Source organism: Schistocerca piceifrons, chromosome 1 (assembly GCF_021461385.2).
Source record: "Schistocerca piceifrons isolate TAMUIC-IGC-003096 chromosome 1, iqSchPice1.1, whole genome shotgun sequence".
NCBI lineage: Eukaryota > Metazoa > Arthropoda > Insecta > Orthoptera > Acrididae > Schistocerca > Schistocerca piceifrons.
The window spans coordinates 298,541,462-298,558,726 of NC_060138.1; the positions used below are offsets into that span (position 1 = coordinate 298,541,462).

Sequence of the window (17,265 nt, forward strand, 5' to 3'; positions counted from 1 at the left end):
TGTATCTTTTCTCATAGCACATGTTGGGGTTTTTGAATTCAGAGCATCAAAAACATCATTTATACACTGAGTAAATTTGTCAGTTCACTCACTATCTTCAATTCCCACGATGTAGTTTTATGATTGACCTGTGTACTGTATATCAATGGAGTAGGGTTTTCTTTTATAGATTTTATCCAGACTGAGACTGTATTAGTTATTTGAAGTTAAGATTAAGTGTATGCATGTTGCTGCACTTCTGTAGTGTAAATGTGCTATAGTGAAAATTCACTGAAATAGTTATCGTGATAATTAGTCACAGTTGATGTTGCTGTATTTGGCAGAGATGTATTTTTGAGCAGCTTATGTACATTAAGTAAATATTAAAATGCATCAAATGTTTTTGTGCCTACTTTCATGTTATACTCTACACCTTGTCCTAATCTCTTCAGTTCCTTTCCCTTTGTCCCTCTTCCTTCCCCTTTAATGTTCCTGGTGGAAGGAGGCACCATTTGCTCCAAAAGCTTGCATAAATAAAACCGTTTTTATATATGCGTTCTCCTGCTGCCACTTGCAGAGTAGATTTCTTATCTATCCAGTTACATTATATTGTCAAAAACAAGTAACTGTTATTTATTAAATAAAACAGGAGGGATTACAGTATTAAGAAAAATAAAAGTATGTATTACTTCTCTGTAAAAACAAAATTGAATTAAAAGTCGAATGCTGTACTGCACTATTAAAATCAGTTTAAGGCATGAAGTTTGAGAAAAGTTCAGTACACACAAATAATTTTTTATACTCCAGTTACAAAATAAAGCAAGCATCATAATAAAAACTGTTACAAAGAATGTGGTGCAGTTTAATTGAAATTACTGTCGTTAGGAATAGGACAGATATCTGATATTGTGGAGGGTATGGAATATGTCGTACTGGTAACTACTACTAACAGCTTAGCTGCAATTTTCTTCAGAGTCCTCTGGAAAATTGCAGAAATGCTAACTGGTTTCTTGGACTGAACTCTTCCATGACACATTATTTTGTGTGATTTACAGTTTCATAACATCATAAGTGTTGTTTTATTGGCTGCTCTCAGCAAATTTCACAAAACTGTTTAAGACTTCTGAAGCCTCAGCCCCAAAGATGAGTTGCAGGGATTTCTTCTTTGTCACTCTGTTTCTGGTGCCTCTTGTGGCTTGAAAAATTTGTAATATCACATCGTCAGTCAGTTCTTCTTTGATAACTAAGTTTTTGTCTCTGTCGAACAACTCGTCAACTTCTTCTGCTGGAAACACACTCAGTTCATTAGCAGATGCAGAATTTATCACTCTCACTATTTCGGAGCAATCAGTTGTTGACTTATCGTCATTTACATCGCTTTCCATCTCGGCTTCTTCACACAATTTATTTTATGGTTTTCTCCAGACCCTTTGCAGTGTTGTTTTTTCTACAGAGATCTGAGCAATTGCAGAATTAAAAATAACTTCTTTAATGTTAAAAGTGTGTTGGAGTTCTATTCAGTAGATAAGACAAGAACTATTGTGACACATTGTATATAATAAATGATGCAGCTTATCTTTTTACAGCTGTAGCTCACATACTATTTCCATTTAAGATAGTCATTCATCACAACTCCTAGAAATTTAAGTTTATCAGACTCATCAGGTAAAATTTTTATCAGATTCTTAAACTAAAAAGACCTTAAAGTCATGGTACATAAATGTTGGCAAGTACTTACCTTAAAGATATGAAATATGTAATACTACTGACAGACACAGATAAGAGTACAAGAAACTATCCTAGTTTTAACTTGGAGAAGACTAAAGAAGACAACCAGGTCACTCGGACCCAAAGATGAGAGGGACCCCACTTGTCTCATAACTTCCTTTTTCTCTAGAGAATTTTCCTTTTGATTCAGTTTTCAATTACATTCAATAATTTGGCATTTATGCCCACTTGAAGCCAATTATAATTTAGCAAAAACTTCATTCAGAGTGAATTAGTCTGATAATATTTCATGATCACACCAAAATTTTCTTTATTGCTTATCATTGCTAACTGTCCAATATAGATCCAGGTAATGGAAGATGTATTATCAGCATGTCACTAAATCTTCAGCACATGTGAACAAGTAGCTTTTTAAGTTGCAAGTGGTCTGATCCCCTTTATGTGTGCACACGAAACCGATGTCAGCATGAATGTGAAGCTTTTGAGTAGATCACTTTTACCTTGTGGGAGTCACTGAATGTTTTTTCTGCAGCAATGACAAATTAGATTTGGAAAAGTTTTTCTTGACATCCACCTTCAGATACATATTGATCACTAATGACTTCATTCCTACTGTAAAAATGGGTGTCCACGTGACAAATCAAGAATACGTTTGTGTGATGCGACTGTTCGGGGGAGTAGGAAATAGAGGTTCTTAATTGACAGAGATGGTAGTATCATATTGAAGCAATGTTTGCTGTTGAAGGCTGATGATTGCTGAATGATGATGATAATCCACTTCACTTCTACACTAAAAATATTGTCATTTGTCACTCTGTTGGCAATAAATGTTGTCATCACTGACATTGAAGTAGTTTTGTGATGACTCTGTTTGCCTCCACTTGTAGCAGCAGATGACATGCTGCCATGACTGAAAACCAGCAATCAGCATTGCTCCTGCCAGCCAACCTATCACCACATCTCCCCCACACCCCTACTGGTCACTTCCACCGCAGGTAGACCTTAGACTGCTGTGCTTTCCAGTGGCCACCCATGCTGAACCGTTGCTCAACCATCTCTGTTCTTACTTTGATGAGGTAATATCTCCTGAGTGTGCTTCCGGCAGCTCATCCAGTGCAACGTCACACAGCTTGCCAGGTTCGTACTAACCCGCAACCAGTTTCTGCATTTTTCTGCAGTCCGATTAAGGGGGGGGGGGGGGGGGGTAGGACGTCAAACGGGCTGACTTGGAGCAGGAGAGGCATCACAGGACATTTTAATTTTCAGTGTCTATACTTTTACAAATAAATTCATAAAACTTTGTCAGCATCACCAGGAAGGATTCAGGATTCACACTCATTGCAGTGGAAGATCGAAAACATAACTAAATAAATTTTTTTTGCATGTGAAATTTCATCATTCTTTCACTTAGTAATGGCTGTATTTGTTGCTATAGGTACACTTTTCTTCATAAGTTAGAGAGATTCTTCGATGAATTTTGCACAGCATACAAACCATACTTACAGGTGTATGAAACTCTAAAATTTGTTTGTTTTATGAAAAAACAAATGAGCTGTTATATTTTAAACTTCATGTTTAGAAAAAACACAAATTTTCTTGTTAATTACCTCAATTTTTACCACAGTTTTTAATAGATTTGTAAAATTCTAGAGTTTCATACACCTTTGAGTATGGTTTGTATGCTGTGCAAAATTCATCGAAGAATCTTTCTTACTTATGAAGAAAAGTGTACCTATAGCAACAAATACTGCCATTAGTAACTGAAAAACATGATGAAATTTCACAGGTAAAACAATTTATTTTGTTATGTTTTCGAACTTCCACTTCCGTGAGTGTAAATTCTGAATCCTTCCTGGTCATGCTGACAAAGTTTCATGTATTTATTTGTAAAAGTATCGACAGTGGAAATTAAAATGTCCTGTGATGCCTCTACTGCTCCAAGTCAGCCCGTTTGACATCCTACCCCCCTTAACGAAAGAAGTGCTACAACGTCTTCCACGCCACCTTCCCCAGCTGTGTATCCTTGAGGCAGTTGCCTTGACTGCAGCTATACAAAGTCTGAGACCGGACGCCCAGTTCATCCGATCGGTATCAGCAACTGGATTACTGTGTGCAGTGTAGTGTACTTTAGTGCAGTAAAGTTCAGTGAGTGCCAGAAGTACAAGGAGGGTTTATTACCATTTAACCCCAGGCCATTTTGGCATGCCTTTACTGCCGAGTGTGCCACGGAAACGAGTTTTCTCTCTAACGTTGCTGGCTCCCTTGATGGCCAGGTGAGTCCATCTCACTCTCGAACTTCCCCCTCTTTTCTCCCGCGGATACATAAGACTTGAGTAAAGACGTCGCTCCAGCAAAACCCAGTGTTAAGGTCCCCTTCTAGGCACTTGTCTTCTTGTACCTCCATATAACTTTGAACAAATTATATAACTGTGTAATAGCTATCCTGTTCAAAGACTGTCATGAAAGAGGATCCCCCCACCCCTCTTCCCCATTATTAAGACATTATAACTCATTAAATTTTGTTGTAGTAACTAGCTTTTTGGGATAAATATCTCATAAACCAATTCATGTACCTCTTTCAGTACACCTCGTTGTTTATTGCTTGTCGTTACTAATTAGAATGCCTCTATAAAATGTTTGCCCTTAGAAGTGTAGAAGGGAACCTTGAAATCATTCCTTCAGTTTGTTGGGCATGGTATCATTCTAAGTGATACCTTTCTCAGTCTGTGAACTACATTGTCCATCCATTTGTTGGGGAACTTCAGTTTAAAATGTAATGTGAACTGTGGTGAGGCATGACATACTTCACATTCATCAAACATTCTCAAAAGTGAAAATAATGTAAAATGACAGGAAAAATAATCGTAGGATAAAGCAGGGGCAGAAGACCAAACCTGTGCATTTGTCATAGAACTACAAAATTTGTGCCTGCAGACATCATTAGCATTAGATTCTGACCATTTAAATTTTGTTTGTATATTTATAATGAGAACTGAAATTATAAAGCTTTCACGAGATAAACAATAATACAAGGATAGATATAAAAGTAATTTACATAAAATAAAATAAGCCTCTAAACTCGGTAATTTATTTTTGTAGTGAAAGACTGAAATATTCACCAGGAGAAGAATTTGATCCAATTCCACAGCCACTGTTGAGAAAATATATTGCATATGCTCGAAAATATACAAATCCTCGATTAACTCCAGAAGCAGCTGACATTATACAGAAATTTTACCTAGAACTTCGTCGTCAGTATCAGGCAATGGATTGTACGCCAATAACCACTAGGCAGCTGGAGTCTATGATACGCTTGTGTGAGGTAAGCATAAGAATGCATATTTGTTCTTAAGTGTACCACAACATAAATTTGTATGTAAATGATTTTATTCTTCCACTTTTCTTTAAAAGAGCTCTTATTTACTATATTTTCTGACTATTACTGTATGAAAACCAAAAATCTTTCCAGTCAGTGTATATACCATTCACCAGTAATTTTCAAGGAAATTGAGTGGGGATCTCATAACACTGTGGTAATGTAATTTCCAGCTTATTTCACTTTTTATCAACTGAAAGTTAATGATGAATCAGACTAAGACCAAGGAAGGGCTCTTGTTACCGACAACAGTATCATGCAGCTTTGATGACAATTTCAGTTGGACATACTTTAGAATTGAAATGTAAAATTAGAGACAAAAGGAACACTGCAGTAAACATACACGAGACAGCAATAATGTGGGGTAATATGTAACAACAGACTGCCTGGATAAGTGAGAGACATCAAACTTATGGCATAGCAATGAGCATGTCCAAAAGGGGCAACCAAGATAAGAAAAAAGTATCCTAGATTTCAGAGAGCACAGAATCACCAAGATTGAGAAAATGATTGCCCTGCTACTAAGTGACAAAATTCTAACCTCTGGGCGGCTTTGTTATTGCTCATGGGATACCATCTTGTTCATCTCTTAAATGGCCTAGGCGACAGCAGCAAAAAGCTGTTGGTGAGAAGGAGAGCACTGCACATACGGATGTTGTTATAAATGTAAGTCAATCAGATGATTCATATCTGGATTGTACAATGTACAAGAGAAAATTTCTCAACTGTGTTAACACTAACTGAACCCCTCCACTCATTGGACTAAGATTGCAGCTCTAGTTCAAAATCACTAACTCACATTTCATTTAATAATGGCAGTTTACTGTGAAAGTGCTTCACATTCAGATCTGATTCTTAGCAGCAAATTTGGAAAGGGAATTGAATTTCAGTGAGCAAAATAGAAAAAAAGAAGAAAAACTTCTACAAGAAATGACACAGGACTGGAAGGAGAATCAGAAATCTCTTGAAAAGGCTTTATAAAATGAACGTCAACTAAACTAAAGCATGGTTAAAGAAAGTAGTTGGAATTATAACAGGCAATGCATCAAGATTTAGATTAGGATATAAAGATACTAAAAGTAATTGAAGTTAGCTATTTGTGCAGCAGAATAGCACATGTTGCTCATAGTTTTGCTTTTCTTGGAAGTATTTGGAGTGTGCCTTGTATGAAAATGAAGTGGGTGTGTTAAATAGTTAAGACAAGAAGGAAATGGTTTTGAAATATGATTCTTCAGAAGACTGTTGGAGATTAGATCGGCAGATAGGATAACTGAAATGGAGAGAGAATAAATGTATGGCACAACATTACCAAAAGTAGAGATTGGTTGATAGGACCCATCCCAAGGCAGTTTTACAACGGAGGGAAGTGGGCACATGTCTGTGTGTGTGTGTGGGGGGGGGGGGGGGGGGGGGGGCTCGAATACAATAAGCGAGTTTAAGTTAGATGAAGAGGATTGCATAGGATAGACTAGTGTGGAGAATTGCATGAAACTAGTCTTCAGACTAAAGGCCATAGCATCAAATAATTTGCCATCATTTAAAAGTTGAAGGGGTCTCAAATTTTGTCATACTTACATCTGAACAATAGCATGCATCAGAGTATAATGAACTGGCTGGCATATGGTCGGTGGTGAATTGTTGAAAATGTGTTCTTGAGTAAAGGACACCTTTTAGACCATAGTAATCAGCATTGAGTATTTAGGTACGGTGTTTTATTCCTAATATTGATTGTATGGAGTTTTATTCCTAATATTGACTTTGTGAACTAACCTATAGTAGAAAAAGGAAGATATTTATGATAGTTTCAATGCTGAATAAGTAAAGGAAAAGCACAGTTACTATACCCAATTATTTGAACATGCTTGTGGAGGACATCTTTGGATCCATACTACAAATAATTCATGTTACACACTTTTGAACTCTGGAAGCTTCGATTGAGGAGTTACCCCAAAATAAATCATTATGTGACTTCGTGTCATGAATGTAAGGAAAGTATGCAACAGTAATGTGATGGGTATAAATGAACATGGTAAATTCTCTTCTTTTCAAAATGATCTTTAAGATTCTGTAATTATTTTATGCACTTTAATATATGTGCATTTACATTTATCTCACAATTACTGAAAAGGAGAGAATGTACTGGCAGAATTGAAACTGTAAAGATAGGTTATGAGTTGTCTGCATCCGAGCTGTGATTCAGGACAAACAGCTGTACTATGTCGGGAAGTTTTAATTAATTTGTAATTTTTGAGCTGAAAAGATGTTCCAACATTTTTATTTTTCCTATATTTTGAGGAATTTTTACTCAGAATCTGAGTGCAATTATCGATGCTATGTAATCCAATGTTAAGATTATTTGTAATTAGCCATTGTAAGGTTTTTTTTGTTTTTTTTTTATTTATTTTGACTGACATTTGACACAATGTTAAGATGCTGCACTTTATATACTTTGTAATGCTAACTGTAGGATCTCTGTGAGTCAGTTGTTCATTTTATAAAACGACCAAAAAAATAGTTTGTAAAATATAGCAACTGATGTTTATTATTATTATTATTATTATTATTATTATTATTATTATTATTTTATTGTCACCCCAGGCGAGAGCAAAGCTAGAGCTTCGTAGTGAGGTATCTGAAATAGATGCCTTGGAAGTTGTTGAAATCATGAGGTACAGTCTGGTTGATACCATGAGTGACAGCTTTGGAACTTTACATTTTCAGCGCTCCCAAAATGGATCTGGAATGAGCAGTAAGAGTAAGGTATGTTTAGCTCAAATGTTCATCATATGTATGTCTGTATTGAATAACGGCAAGGTATGTTCATCATGTATTTTTCAAGATTGTCAACTGCAGCAGTTTAAGATTGAGTATCATTTGTTGTTTTCAACAAACAATTAATATTACAGGCAAAGAAGTTCATAATGGCACTTCAGAGGCAGGCAGAAGTGCAAAGTCGATCGGTGTTTTCAGTTCAAGAACTAAAAGAAATTGCAAAACTGTGTGTTGCTGATGTCTCAGATTTTACTGGTTTCCTGTCTTCATTAAATGTTCAAGGTTTTCTATTAAAGAAAGGACCCCAGTTATATCAACTTCTCACTGTTGATTATTAATGTTTTTTGTACATCATGTTTTGTGTAATTATCGTTAGACACTCTAGATGCTTATTTAAACATTATTTTTTTATGTACAAAAATTAATTTATAATAAACAGATGCAAAAATATAGAAACCATGTTTTCTCTCTGGGCCAGTTCACACCGTGCAGTGAAACTCTGGGATTGTGACTGAAATAGGTGAGAGTTCATCATAAATATTTTATACACTTGTGTTAGTGATACTTAAGCTTCCAGTCATTCAACTGGTATAAAGCAAAGCAACTGAATTCTGAGATAAATAATTTGTTTTAAAAGTATCGGTAGAGGATCTTGAGGACGGGAGAGGCAGGTGCTAAAAGATCGAATTCAAATGTTTTTACGTGACTGAATACTGATTGTTGGGCGCAGTATAATGTAAAGAGACACAGGATGTTGGAGGCAAGGAAGTTAGACGCTCATTGATAACTACCATTAAATAAATACTCTGCAAATCATTGTAATTGTACTTTCCATTTTGTCATAAATTAAGGTTCCTTATCGTTCAGTTTTCGCAGAGTTCACAGAAAAATTAAACTGGTAATATGCCTACGCCAGATATGAATAATTTAATTTTGCAACTACTATACTGAGGAGACTTATTGGAGTGCTTGCTGATAAGGTGTTGTAATTTATGACATATTTCACTGCACATGTGCCATCTCAATTTTTCTTGACAGTTATCTGACAAAAGCCTCCTTTATCCAGAATGGGATCTGACATTGTTTTCTGTCTTTCTATATCATTGGTATTTCCTTTTGACCAAAGTTCATACAGATACAAATTTTTCAATGAGGAAACAGTTGTCATCTGGCAAAATGTCGAAACAGTGTGTATAACCTCCTGTTCATAAACTGAGAGACAGCCTCCCACACCCCTTGCGTGCTTGGGTACCTTGTAAGGAGACAGGTAAGTGTGCTCTTTACTGTCTCCCACCCTCTTCCCACATTTATCAGTTAACTGAAGATGATATTGAAAGCTAGAGGGAGAAAGCAGTTGTTTTCCAACATTTGAAATATTGTAATGACCAGGCTAGACCAGGAAAGCCTACATGCAAAAAAAAAACTGCATTTAAAAAAATATCTTCCTAATGAACTGAACTATTGCTACTTTTTTTATCTTTAGATTCATTCCAATTCATCTCCTAACAACTAGACTGGCTTCAGTTAGTACTCATTTTCAATGTTACTTTTGTGGTATATAGGTAAAGTAAGCCCAATAATAAGCCAGACTGAGTTTTCACTCTGCAGCAGAGTGCACAATGATTGGAAACTTCCTAGGAGATTAAAACTATATGCTGGAATCCTTGCATTTTGCCAAGAAATGCATACCAACTGAGCTATCCAGATATGACTCTCAAACGATCCTCACAGCTTTACTGATACTGGGAAAGCAAAACTGTTGAGGCAGCCCGTAAGTCGTGCCTAGATAGCCCAGATGGTAGAGCCCTTGCTTCCAAAAGGCTGAAGTCCTAGATTAGAGTCCTCATCTGACACACAGTTTGTCTCCAGGAATTTACAAACACAGCCTGATTGTGGAGTGCTTAATATAGCACCCAGTGTGAGCAAAGACCATCACTTTGCTCCTCATTAGGAATAAAATTGTCAACATTGTATTTTATGTGGACAAGTAGTGGGGTGACCTCAAGTTAATCTGGTGTGATATTCAGTTTGATTTTTTAATTGATGTTGACAACAAAATACAAAGATTAATCAGTGTTTTTAGCCATTACAGTATGTGGCTGCTTTGTTACAGGACTGTGAATGTAGCTTATGTTAACCCTGGGATATGCTTCCCACAAAATATATTTCTTTACAGCATTTAAGGGAATATGTGTTACCACTTTTGTACATGCCTGGCATCAAGTGGCAGTCTGCTGTTGTGAAATATGACCTTCAGGACTGTGGAAAGTATATATCCCACCAAACAATGGTGGTTTAATGCTTATTGGGAAGTATGGTTACCACAAAAGTAGTTTCTGGAAGGGGCGTGGAAAGTATACTTATCGCAAAATTCATCTGTTATTTGTGGTCCTTGGGAAACATACTTACCACCAGCTTAATGGAATCACAAAGCTTTTGGAAATACTATCAGCTCATGCTTTTATTGTGAGATAAAGTTTGAAGGATTGTTTTCACATTCTGTTAAATAAACTTTAATATTGGTAACAAATATTTTTTATAAAGTGAAAGAAAAATCAAATAGAAACAGGAAATACTGTGCATTATTTATTTTTTTTTTTTTACATGTAATGGCAACACATAACAGCTCAATAAAGGCAAGTGGGAAATCCATTTACCATCATAGTTTTAATGCCTGACAAAGGTGCCATGGTGATATATGTACCACCATATTTTTTGGTCCTAAATGACGAAAATAAAATTATCAAGAAATAAATATAGGAATAAATATAGTCAGTTGACAACAATTCTGATAAGATAGAAAAAAAAAAAAATCTGTGCTGAGTTTGCAACAAAAAATACACCCACAAAAGGGTTCAAACATGAAATTCATCTCATTATGTAATTGGAGCCCCCCCCCCCCCATGAACCATGGACCTTGCCGTTGGTGGGGAGGCTTGCGTGCCTCAGCGATACAGATAGCCGTACCGTAGGTGCAACCACAACGGAGGGGTATCTGTTGAGAGGCCAGACAAACGTGTGGTTCCTGAAGAGGGGCAGCAGCCTTTTCAGTAGTTGCAAGGGCAACAGTCTGGATGATTGACTGATCTGGCCTTGTAACAATAACCAAAACGGCCTTGCTGTGCTGGTACTGCGAACGGCTGAAAGCAAGGGGAAACTACAGCCGTAATTTTTCCCGAGGGCATGCAGCTTTACTGTATGATTACATGATGATGCTGTCCTCTTGGGTAAAATATTCCGGAGGTAAAATAGTCCCCCATTCGGATCTCCGGGCGGGGACTACTCAGGAGGATGTCGTTACCAGGAGAAAGAAAACTGGCGTTCTACGGATCGGAGCGTGGAATGTCAGATCCCTTAATCGGGCAGGTAGGTTAGAAAATTTAAAAAGGGAAATGGATAGGTTGAAGTTAGATATAATGGGAATTAGTGAAGTTCGGTGGCAGGAGGGACAAGACTTCTGGTCGGGTGACTACAGGGTTATAAACACAAAATCAAATAGGGGTAATGCAGGAGTAGGTTTAATAATGAATAGGAAAATAGGAATGCGGGTAAGCTACTACAAACAGCATAGTGAACGCATTATTGTGGCCAAGATAGATACGAAGTCCACACCTACTACAGTAGTACAAGTTTATATGCCAACTAGCTCTGCAGATGATGAAGAAATTGAAGAAATGTATGATGAAATAAAAGAAATTATTCAGGTTGTGAAGGGAGACGAAAATTTAATAGTCATGGGTGACTGGAATTCGAGTGTAGGAAAAGGGAGAGAAGGAAACATAGTAGGTGAATATGGATTGGGGGACAGAAATGAAAGAGGAAGCCGCCTGGTAGAATTTTGCACAGAGCACAACATAATCATAACTAACACTTGGTTTAAGAATCATGAAAGAAGGTTGTATACATGGAAGAACCCTGGAGATACTAAAAGGTATCAGATAGATTATATAATGGTAAGACAGAGATTTAGGAACCAGGTTTTAAATTGTAAGACATTTCCAGGGGCAGATGTGGACTCTGACCACAATCTATTGGTTATGACCTGTAGATTAAAACTGAAGAAATTGCAAAAAGGTGGGAATTTAAGGAGATGGGACCTGGATAAACTAAAAGAACCAGAGGGTGTACAGAGATTCAGGGAGAGCACAAGGGAGCAATTGACAGGAATGGGGGAAATAAATACAGTAGAAGAAGAATGGGTAGCTTTGAGGGATGAAGTAGTGAAGGCAGCAGAGGATCAAGTAGGTATGAAGACGAGGGCTAGTAGAAATCCTTGGGTAACAGAAGAAATATTGAATTTAATTGATGAAAGGAGAAAATATAAAAATGCAGTAAGTGAAACAGGCAAAAAGGAATACAAACGTCTCAAAAATGAGATCGACAGGAAGTGCAAAATGGCTAAGCAGGGATGGCTAGAGGACAAATGTAAGGATGTAGAGGCCTATCTCACTAGGGGTAAGATAGATACCGCCTACAGGAAAATTAAAGAGACCTTTGGAGATAAGAGAACGACTTGTATGAATATCAAGAGCTCAGATGGAAACCCAGTTCTAAGCAAAGAAGGGAAAGCAGAAAGGTGGAAGGAGTATATAGAGGGTCTATACAAGGGCGATGTACTTGAGGACAATATTATGGAAATGGAAGAGGATGTAGATGAAGATGAAATGGGAGATACGATACTGCGTGAAGAGTTTGACAGAGCACTGAAAGACCTGAGTCGAAACAAGGCCCCCGGAGTAGACAATATTCCATTGGAACTACTGACGGCCGTGGGAGAGCCAGTCCTGACAAAACTCTACCATCTGGTGAGCAAGATGTATGAAACAGGCGAAATACCCTCAGACTTCAAGAAGAATATAATAATTCCAATCCCAAAGAAAGCAGGTGTTGACAGATGTGAAAATTACCGAACTATCAGCTTAATAAGTCACAGCTGCAAAATACTAACACGAATTCTTTACAGACGAATGGAAAAACTAGTAGAAGCCAACCTCGGGGCAGATCAGTTTGGATTCCGTAGAAACACTGGAACACGTGAGGCAATACTGACCTTACGACTTATCTTAGAAGAAAGATTAAGGAAAGGCAAACCTACGTTTCTAGCATTTGTAGACATAGAGAAAGCTTTTGACAATGTTAACTGGAATACTCTTTTTCAAATTCTGAAGGTGGCAGGGGTAAAATACAGGGAGTGAAAGGCTATTTACAATTTGTACAGAAAGCAGATGGCAGTTATAAGAGTCGAGGGACATGATAGGGAAGCAGTGGTTGGGAAGGGAGTAAGACAGGGTTGTAGCCTGTCCCCGATGTTGTTCAATCTGTATATTGAGCAAGCAGTAAAGGAAACAAAAGAAAAATTCGGAGTAGGTATTAAAATTCATGGAGAAGAAATAAAAACTTTGAGGTTCGCCGATGACATTGTAATTCTGTCAGAGACAGCAAAGGACTTGGAAGAGCAGTTGAATGGAATGGACAATGTCTTGAAAGGAGGATATAAGATGAACATCAACAAAAGCAAAACAAGGATAATGGAATGTAGTCTAATTAAGTCGGGTGATGCTGAGGGGATTAGATTAGGAAATGAGGCACTTAAAGTAGTAAAGGAGTTTTGCTATTTGGGGAGCAAAATAACTGATGATGGTCGAAGTAGAGAGGATATAAAATGCAGGCTGGCAATGGCAAGGAAAGCGTTTCTGAAGAAGAGAAATTTGTTAACATCCAGTATTGATTTAAGTGTCAGGAAGTTATTTCTGAAAGTATTCATATGGAGTGTAGCCATGTATGGAAGTGAAACATGGACGATAAATAGTTTGGACAAGAAGAGAATAGAAGCTTTCGAAATGTGGTGCTACAGAAGAATGCTGAAGATTAGATGGGTAGATCACATAACTAATGAGGAAGTATTGAATAGGATTGGGGAGAAGAGAAGTTTGTGGCACAACTTGACCAGAAGAAGGGATCGGTTGGTAGGACATGTTCTGAGGCATCAAGGGATCACCAATTTAGTATTGGAGGGCAGCGTGAAGGGTAAAAATCGTAGGGGGAGACCAAGAGATGAATACACTAAGCAGATTCAGAAGGATGTAGGTTGCAGTAGGTACTGGGAGATGAAAAAGCTTGCACAGGATAGAGTAGCATGGAGAGCTGCATCAAACCAGTCTCAGGACTGAAGACCACAACAACAACAACAACAACATGTAATTGGAGTAAATTACAACTTTCACAGAATTATATTATTCCTTTCAGTACTTACTCTCAATAAGACACAGTCATAAATAGAGGTGCAGTTCAACTTCAAGCTTCAGGCTCTCACACTTTTGTAAAACTTAAAGCATGGTGTAGAACTTGCAGACACAAAAAGGAAACATCACAAATAAACAGTGTTGGGAAAGAAGCTTCACACACCAACACTTAAATTTTAGCTGAGTATCACCTTTATTCATAATGATTGTACATTAATAGCCTTCACTTCACACAAGATGGTCATTTATATCTGAAGTATCTTGCTGAAAACTTCCAGCATTATATATTGCATAAAAATAAAGTCTTTGACTATTGTTCCATTATCAAACTTTAGTTAGCTGACATTAAACAATTGTGAGAGAATAATCACAACACTTTATACAATGTCCTAAATATCACACATGCAGTATGACTGCTGCTCCAATAAATAACTTCTTTTAGAACATAAAGCCATTCACACAGCACTAGCAATATGCTTATATTCAGAATCTGTGAGACACTGTTTAGTCGCCGGTGGTTGATGGTGCACTGTGCTCATACCTTCAGCAGTAGTGTGATACAGCTGATAATTAGAAAAAGCAGAAACTTCAGAATTCAGTGTTCTTTCGTGATGGGAAGCTGGAGGCAGCACTGACACAATCTTTGAAGATCTATATTGTGGTGATGGTGGTAGTACTGCTGGTGGTGATGGTGATGGTGATGCTGATTGTGCTGTAGAATCCAGTTCAAGGTTTGCATTTCTGTTATAATCATTTCCTTCTTGCTGTATCCTTTTCATCTCTTCTTTACGTCGTTCTTTCGCCCGCCGATTTTGGAACCAAATTTTGACCTATACAATCAACATAAATATTGTTACCAAGTGCTTGTGATTCTGCAGTTACTGAAATTTCTCTTAAGAATTAGGTTATGCGCCACGTATTGTAAATTATATGATGCTAAAATCTGAGTTTTTTTGTGAAAATATATCATTTATGTATTTAGTGGCAGCTTAAGGAACATTGGCAAAAGGAACTTCAACATCCCTCCATTTACTCTACTGGCCATTAAAATTGCTACATCAAGAAGAAATGCAGATGATAAATTCATTGGACAAATATATTGTACTAGAATTGACATGTGATTACATTTTCAAGCAATTTGGGTGTGTAGATCCTGAGAAATCAGTACCCAGAACAACCACCTCTGGCCGTAATAATGGCCTCGATACGCCTGGGCATTGAGTCAAACAGAGCTTGGATGACGTGTACAGGTACAGCTGCCCATGCCACTTCAACACGATACCACAGTTCATCAAGAGTAGTGACTGGTGTATTGTGACGAGCCAGTTGTTCGGCCTCCATTGACCAGATGTTTTCAATTGGTGAGAGGTCTGGAGAATGTGCTGGCCAGGGCAGCAGTCGAACATTTTCTGTATCCAGAAAGGCCCGTACAGGACCTGCCACGTGTGGTTGTGCATTATCCTGCTGAAATGTAGGGTTTCGCAGGGATCGAATGAAGAGTAGAGCCACGGGTCGTAACACATCTGAAATGTAATGTCCACTGTTCAAGGTGCCGTCAGTGCGAAAAAGAGGTGACCAAGACATGTAACCAATGGCACCTCATACCATCACGCTGGGTGATACGCCAGTATAGCGATGACGAATACACGTTCCCAATGTGCGTCCACCGCGATGTCGCCAAACACGGATGCGACCATCATGATGCTGTAAACAGAACCTGGATTCATATGAAAAAATGACTTTTTGCCATTCGTTCAGCCAGGTTTGTCGTTGAGTACACCATCGCAGGCGCTCCTGTCTGTGATGCAGCGTCAAGGGTAACCGCAGCCTTGGTATCTAAGCTGATAGTCCATGCTGCTGCAAACGTTGTCGAACTGTTCGTGCAGATGGTTGTTGTCTTGCAAACATCCCCATCTGTTGACTCAGGGATCGAGTTGTGGCTGCACGATCCATTAGAGCCATGCGGATACGATGCCTGTCATCTCGACTGCTAGTGATACTGAGCCGTTGGGATCGAGCAAGACATTCCGTATTACCCTCCAGAACCCACCAGTTCCATATTCTGCTAACAGTCATTGGATCTCGACCAACGCGAGCAGCAATGTCGCGATACGATAAACCGCAATCGCAATAGGCTACAATCCGACCTTTACCAAAGTCGGAAACATGATGGTATGCATTTCTCCTCCTTTCACAAGGCATCACAACGTTTCACCAGGCAACGCTGGTCAACTGCTGTTTGTGTATGAGAAATGGGTTGGAAACTTTCCTAATGTCAGCACGTTGTAGGTGTCGCCACCGGCGCCAACCTTGTGTGATTGCTCTGAAAAGCTAATCATTTGACTATCACAGCTTATTCTTCCCGTACGTTAAATTTCACGTCTGTAGCACGTAATCTTCGTGGTGTAGCAATTTTAGCAGCCAGTAGTGTATGTTTAATATTTTCTTGTCAGTGAAGTAATTGTGTGGCTTACCCTGTTGTATGATAGCTGTAACATAGCAGCTAACTCGGAGATTGCTGTGGTACTGAGATAATTGTGACGTTGATATTGCTGCTCAAGTAACGTCACCTGCCAGCGATAGAATGGCACTCTTGGTGTGCGGCCTAGTCGTCTCTGTCGTTGCATTTGATCCCCATCTTCAACATTTCGCCGCGTACCTGCAATTAGTTGTCATTTGTTTAGTTATTTATGAATTTATTTCAGCTGGCAAGATTAGGGCCTTAGACCTTCCCTTACATCAGACCAGAGATCTTCAGGGCGTCAACACTATAATACACCCAATACATAAGCTGTCCATAATGATAAAGACAATAACAACAATAATAGATGTAGTAATGAATCCATAAAATTTAAGAAATGTCAGTCTTATTAGTTATGCAATTTCTATGCTACAAATGTAATTACATCTAATGGAAATGAATGGTAGCACTGCAGGAGGAATCAAATGTGGAGGAGAAATTAACTGGTCAGAGGAAATGTTAGAAATCATAGGGTAAGATTTAGCATATAGGACAGAAGGAAGGAAAGAGAAGTATTTAGGGATGAGATCATATCACTTATGTCCGTCTATGAAAGGGATGTGATGTATAATGGACTCTCTCTCTCTCTCTCTCTCTCTCTCTCTCTCTCTCTCTCTCTCTCTCTCCCCTCCCTCCCTCCCTCCCCC

The 17,265-nt window shown here is 38.2% G+C and overlaps 2 protein-coding genes across 2 annotated transcripts in view; one reads left to right on the plus strand and one right to left on the minus strand.

Moving 5' to 3' along the window:
* The window catches only part of LOC124791288 (DNA helicase MCM8-like), a 159,986-nt gene extending 151,747 nt beyond the window's left edge, over positions 1-8,239 (plus strand). The window contains exons 12-14 of the mRNA XM_047257848.1: positions 4,807-5,029; positions 7,682-7,843; positions 7,990-8,239. Of these exons, the coding sequence (XP_047113804.1) occupies positions 4,807-5,029; positions 7,682-7,843; positions 7,990-8,193 (589 nt within the window). The 3' untranslated portion in view covers positions 8,194-8,239. The remainder of the gene's footprint in view (positions 1-4,806; positions 5,030-7,681; positions 7,844-7,989) is intronic.
* A 6,083-nt stretch (positions 8,240-14,322) lies between these two features.
* Positions 14,323-17,265, minus strand: part of LOC124713551 (paired box protein Pax-6-like) — a 34,378-nt gene continuing 31,435 nt past the window's right edge. The window contains exons 2-3 of the mRNA XM_047242959.1: positions 16,572-16,756; positions 14,323-14,927 (exon numbers count right to left, since the gene is read on the minus strand). Of these exons, the coding sequence (XP_047098915.1) occupies positions 14,553-14,927; positions 16,572-16,756 (560 nt within the window). The 3' untranslated portion in view covers positions 14,323-14,552. The remainder of the gene's footprint in view (positions 14,928-16,571; positions 16,757-17,265) is intronic.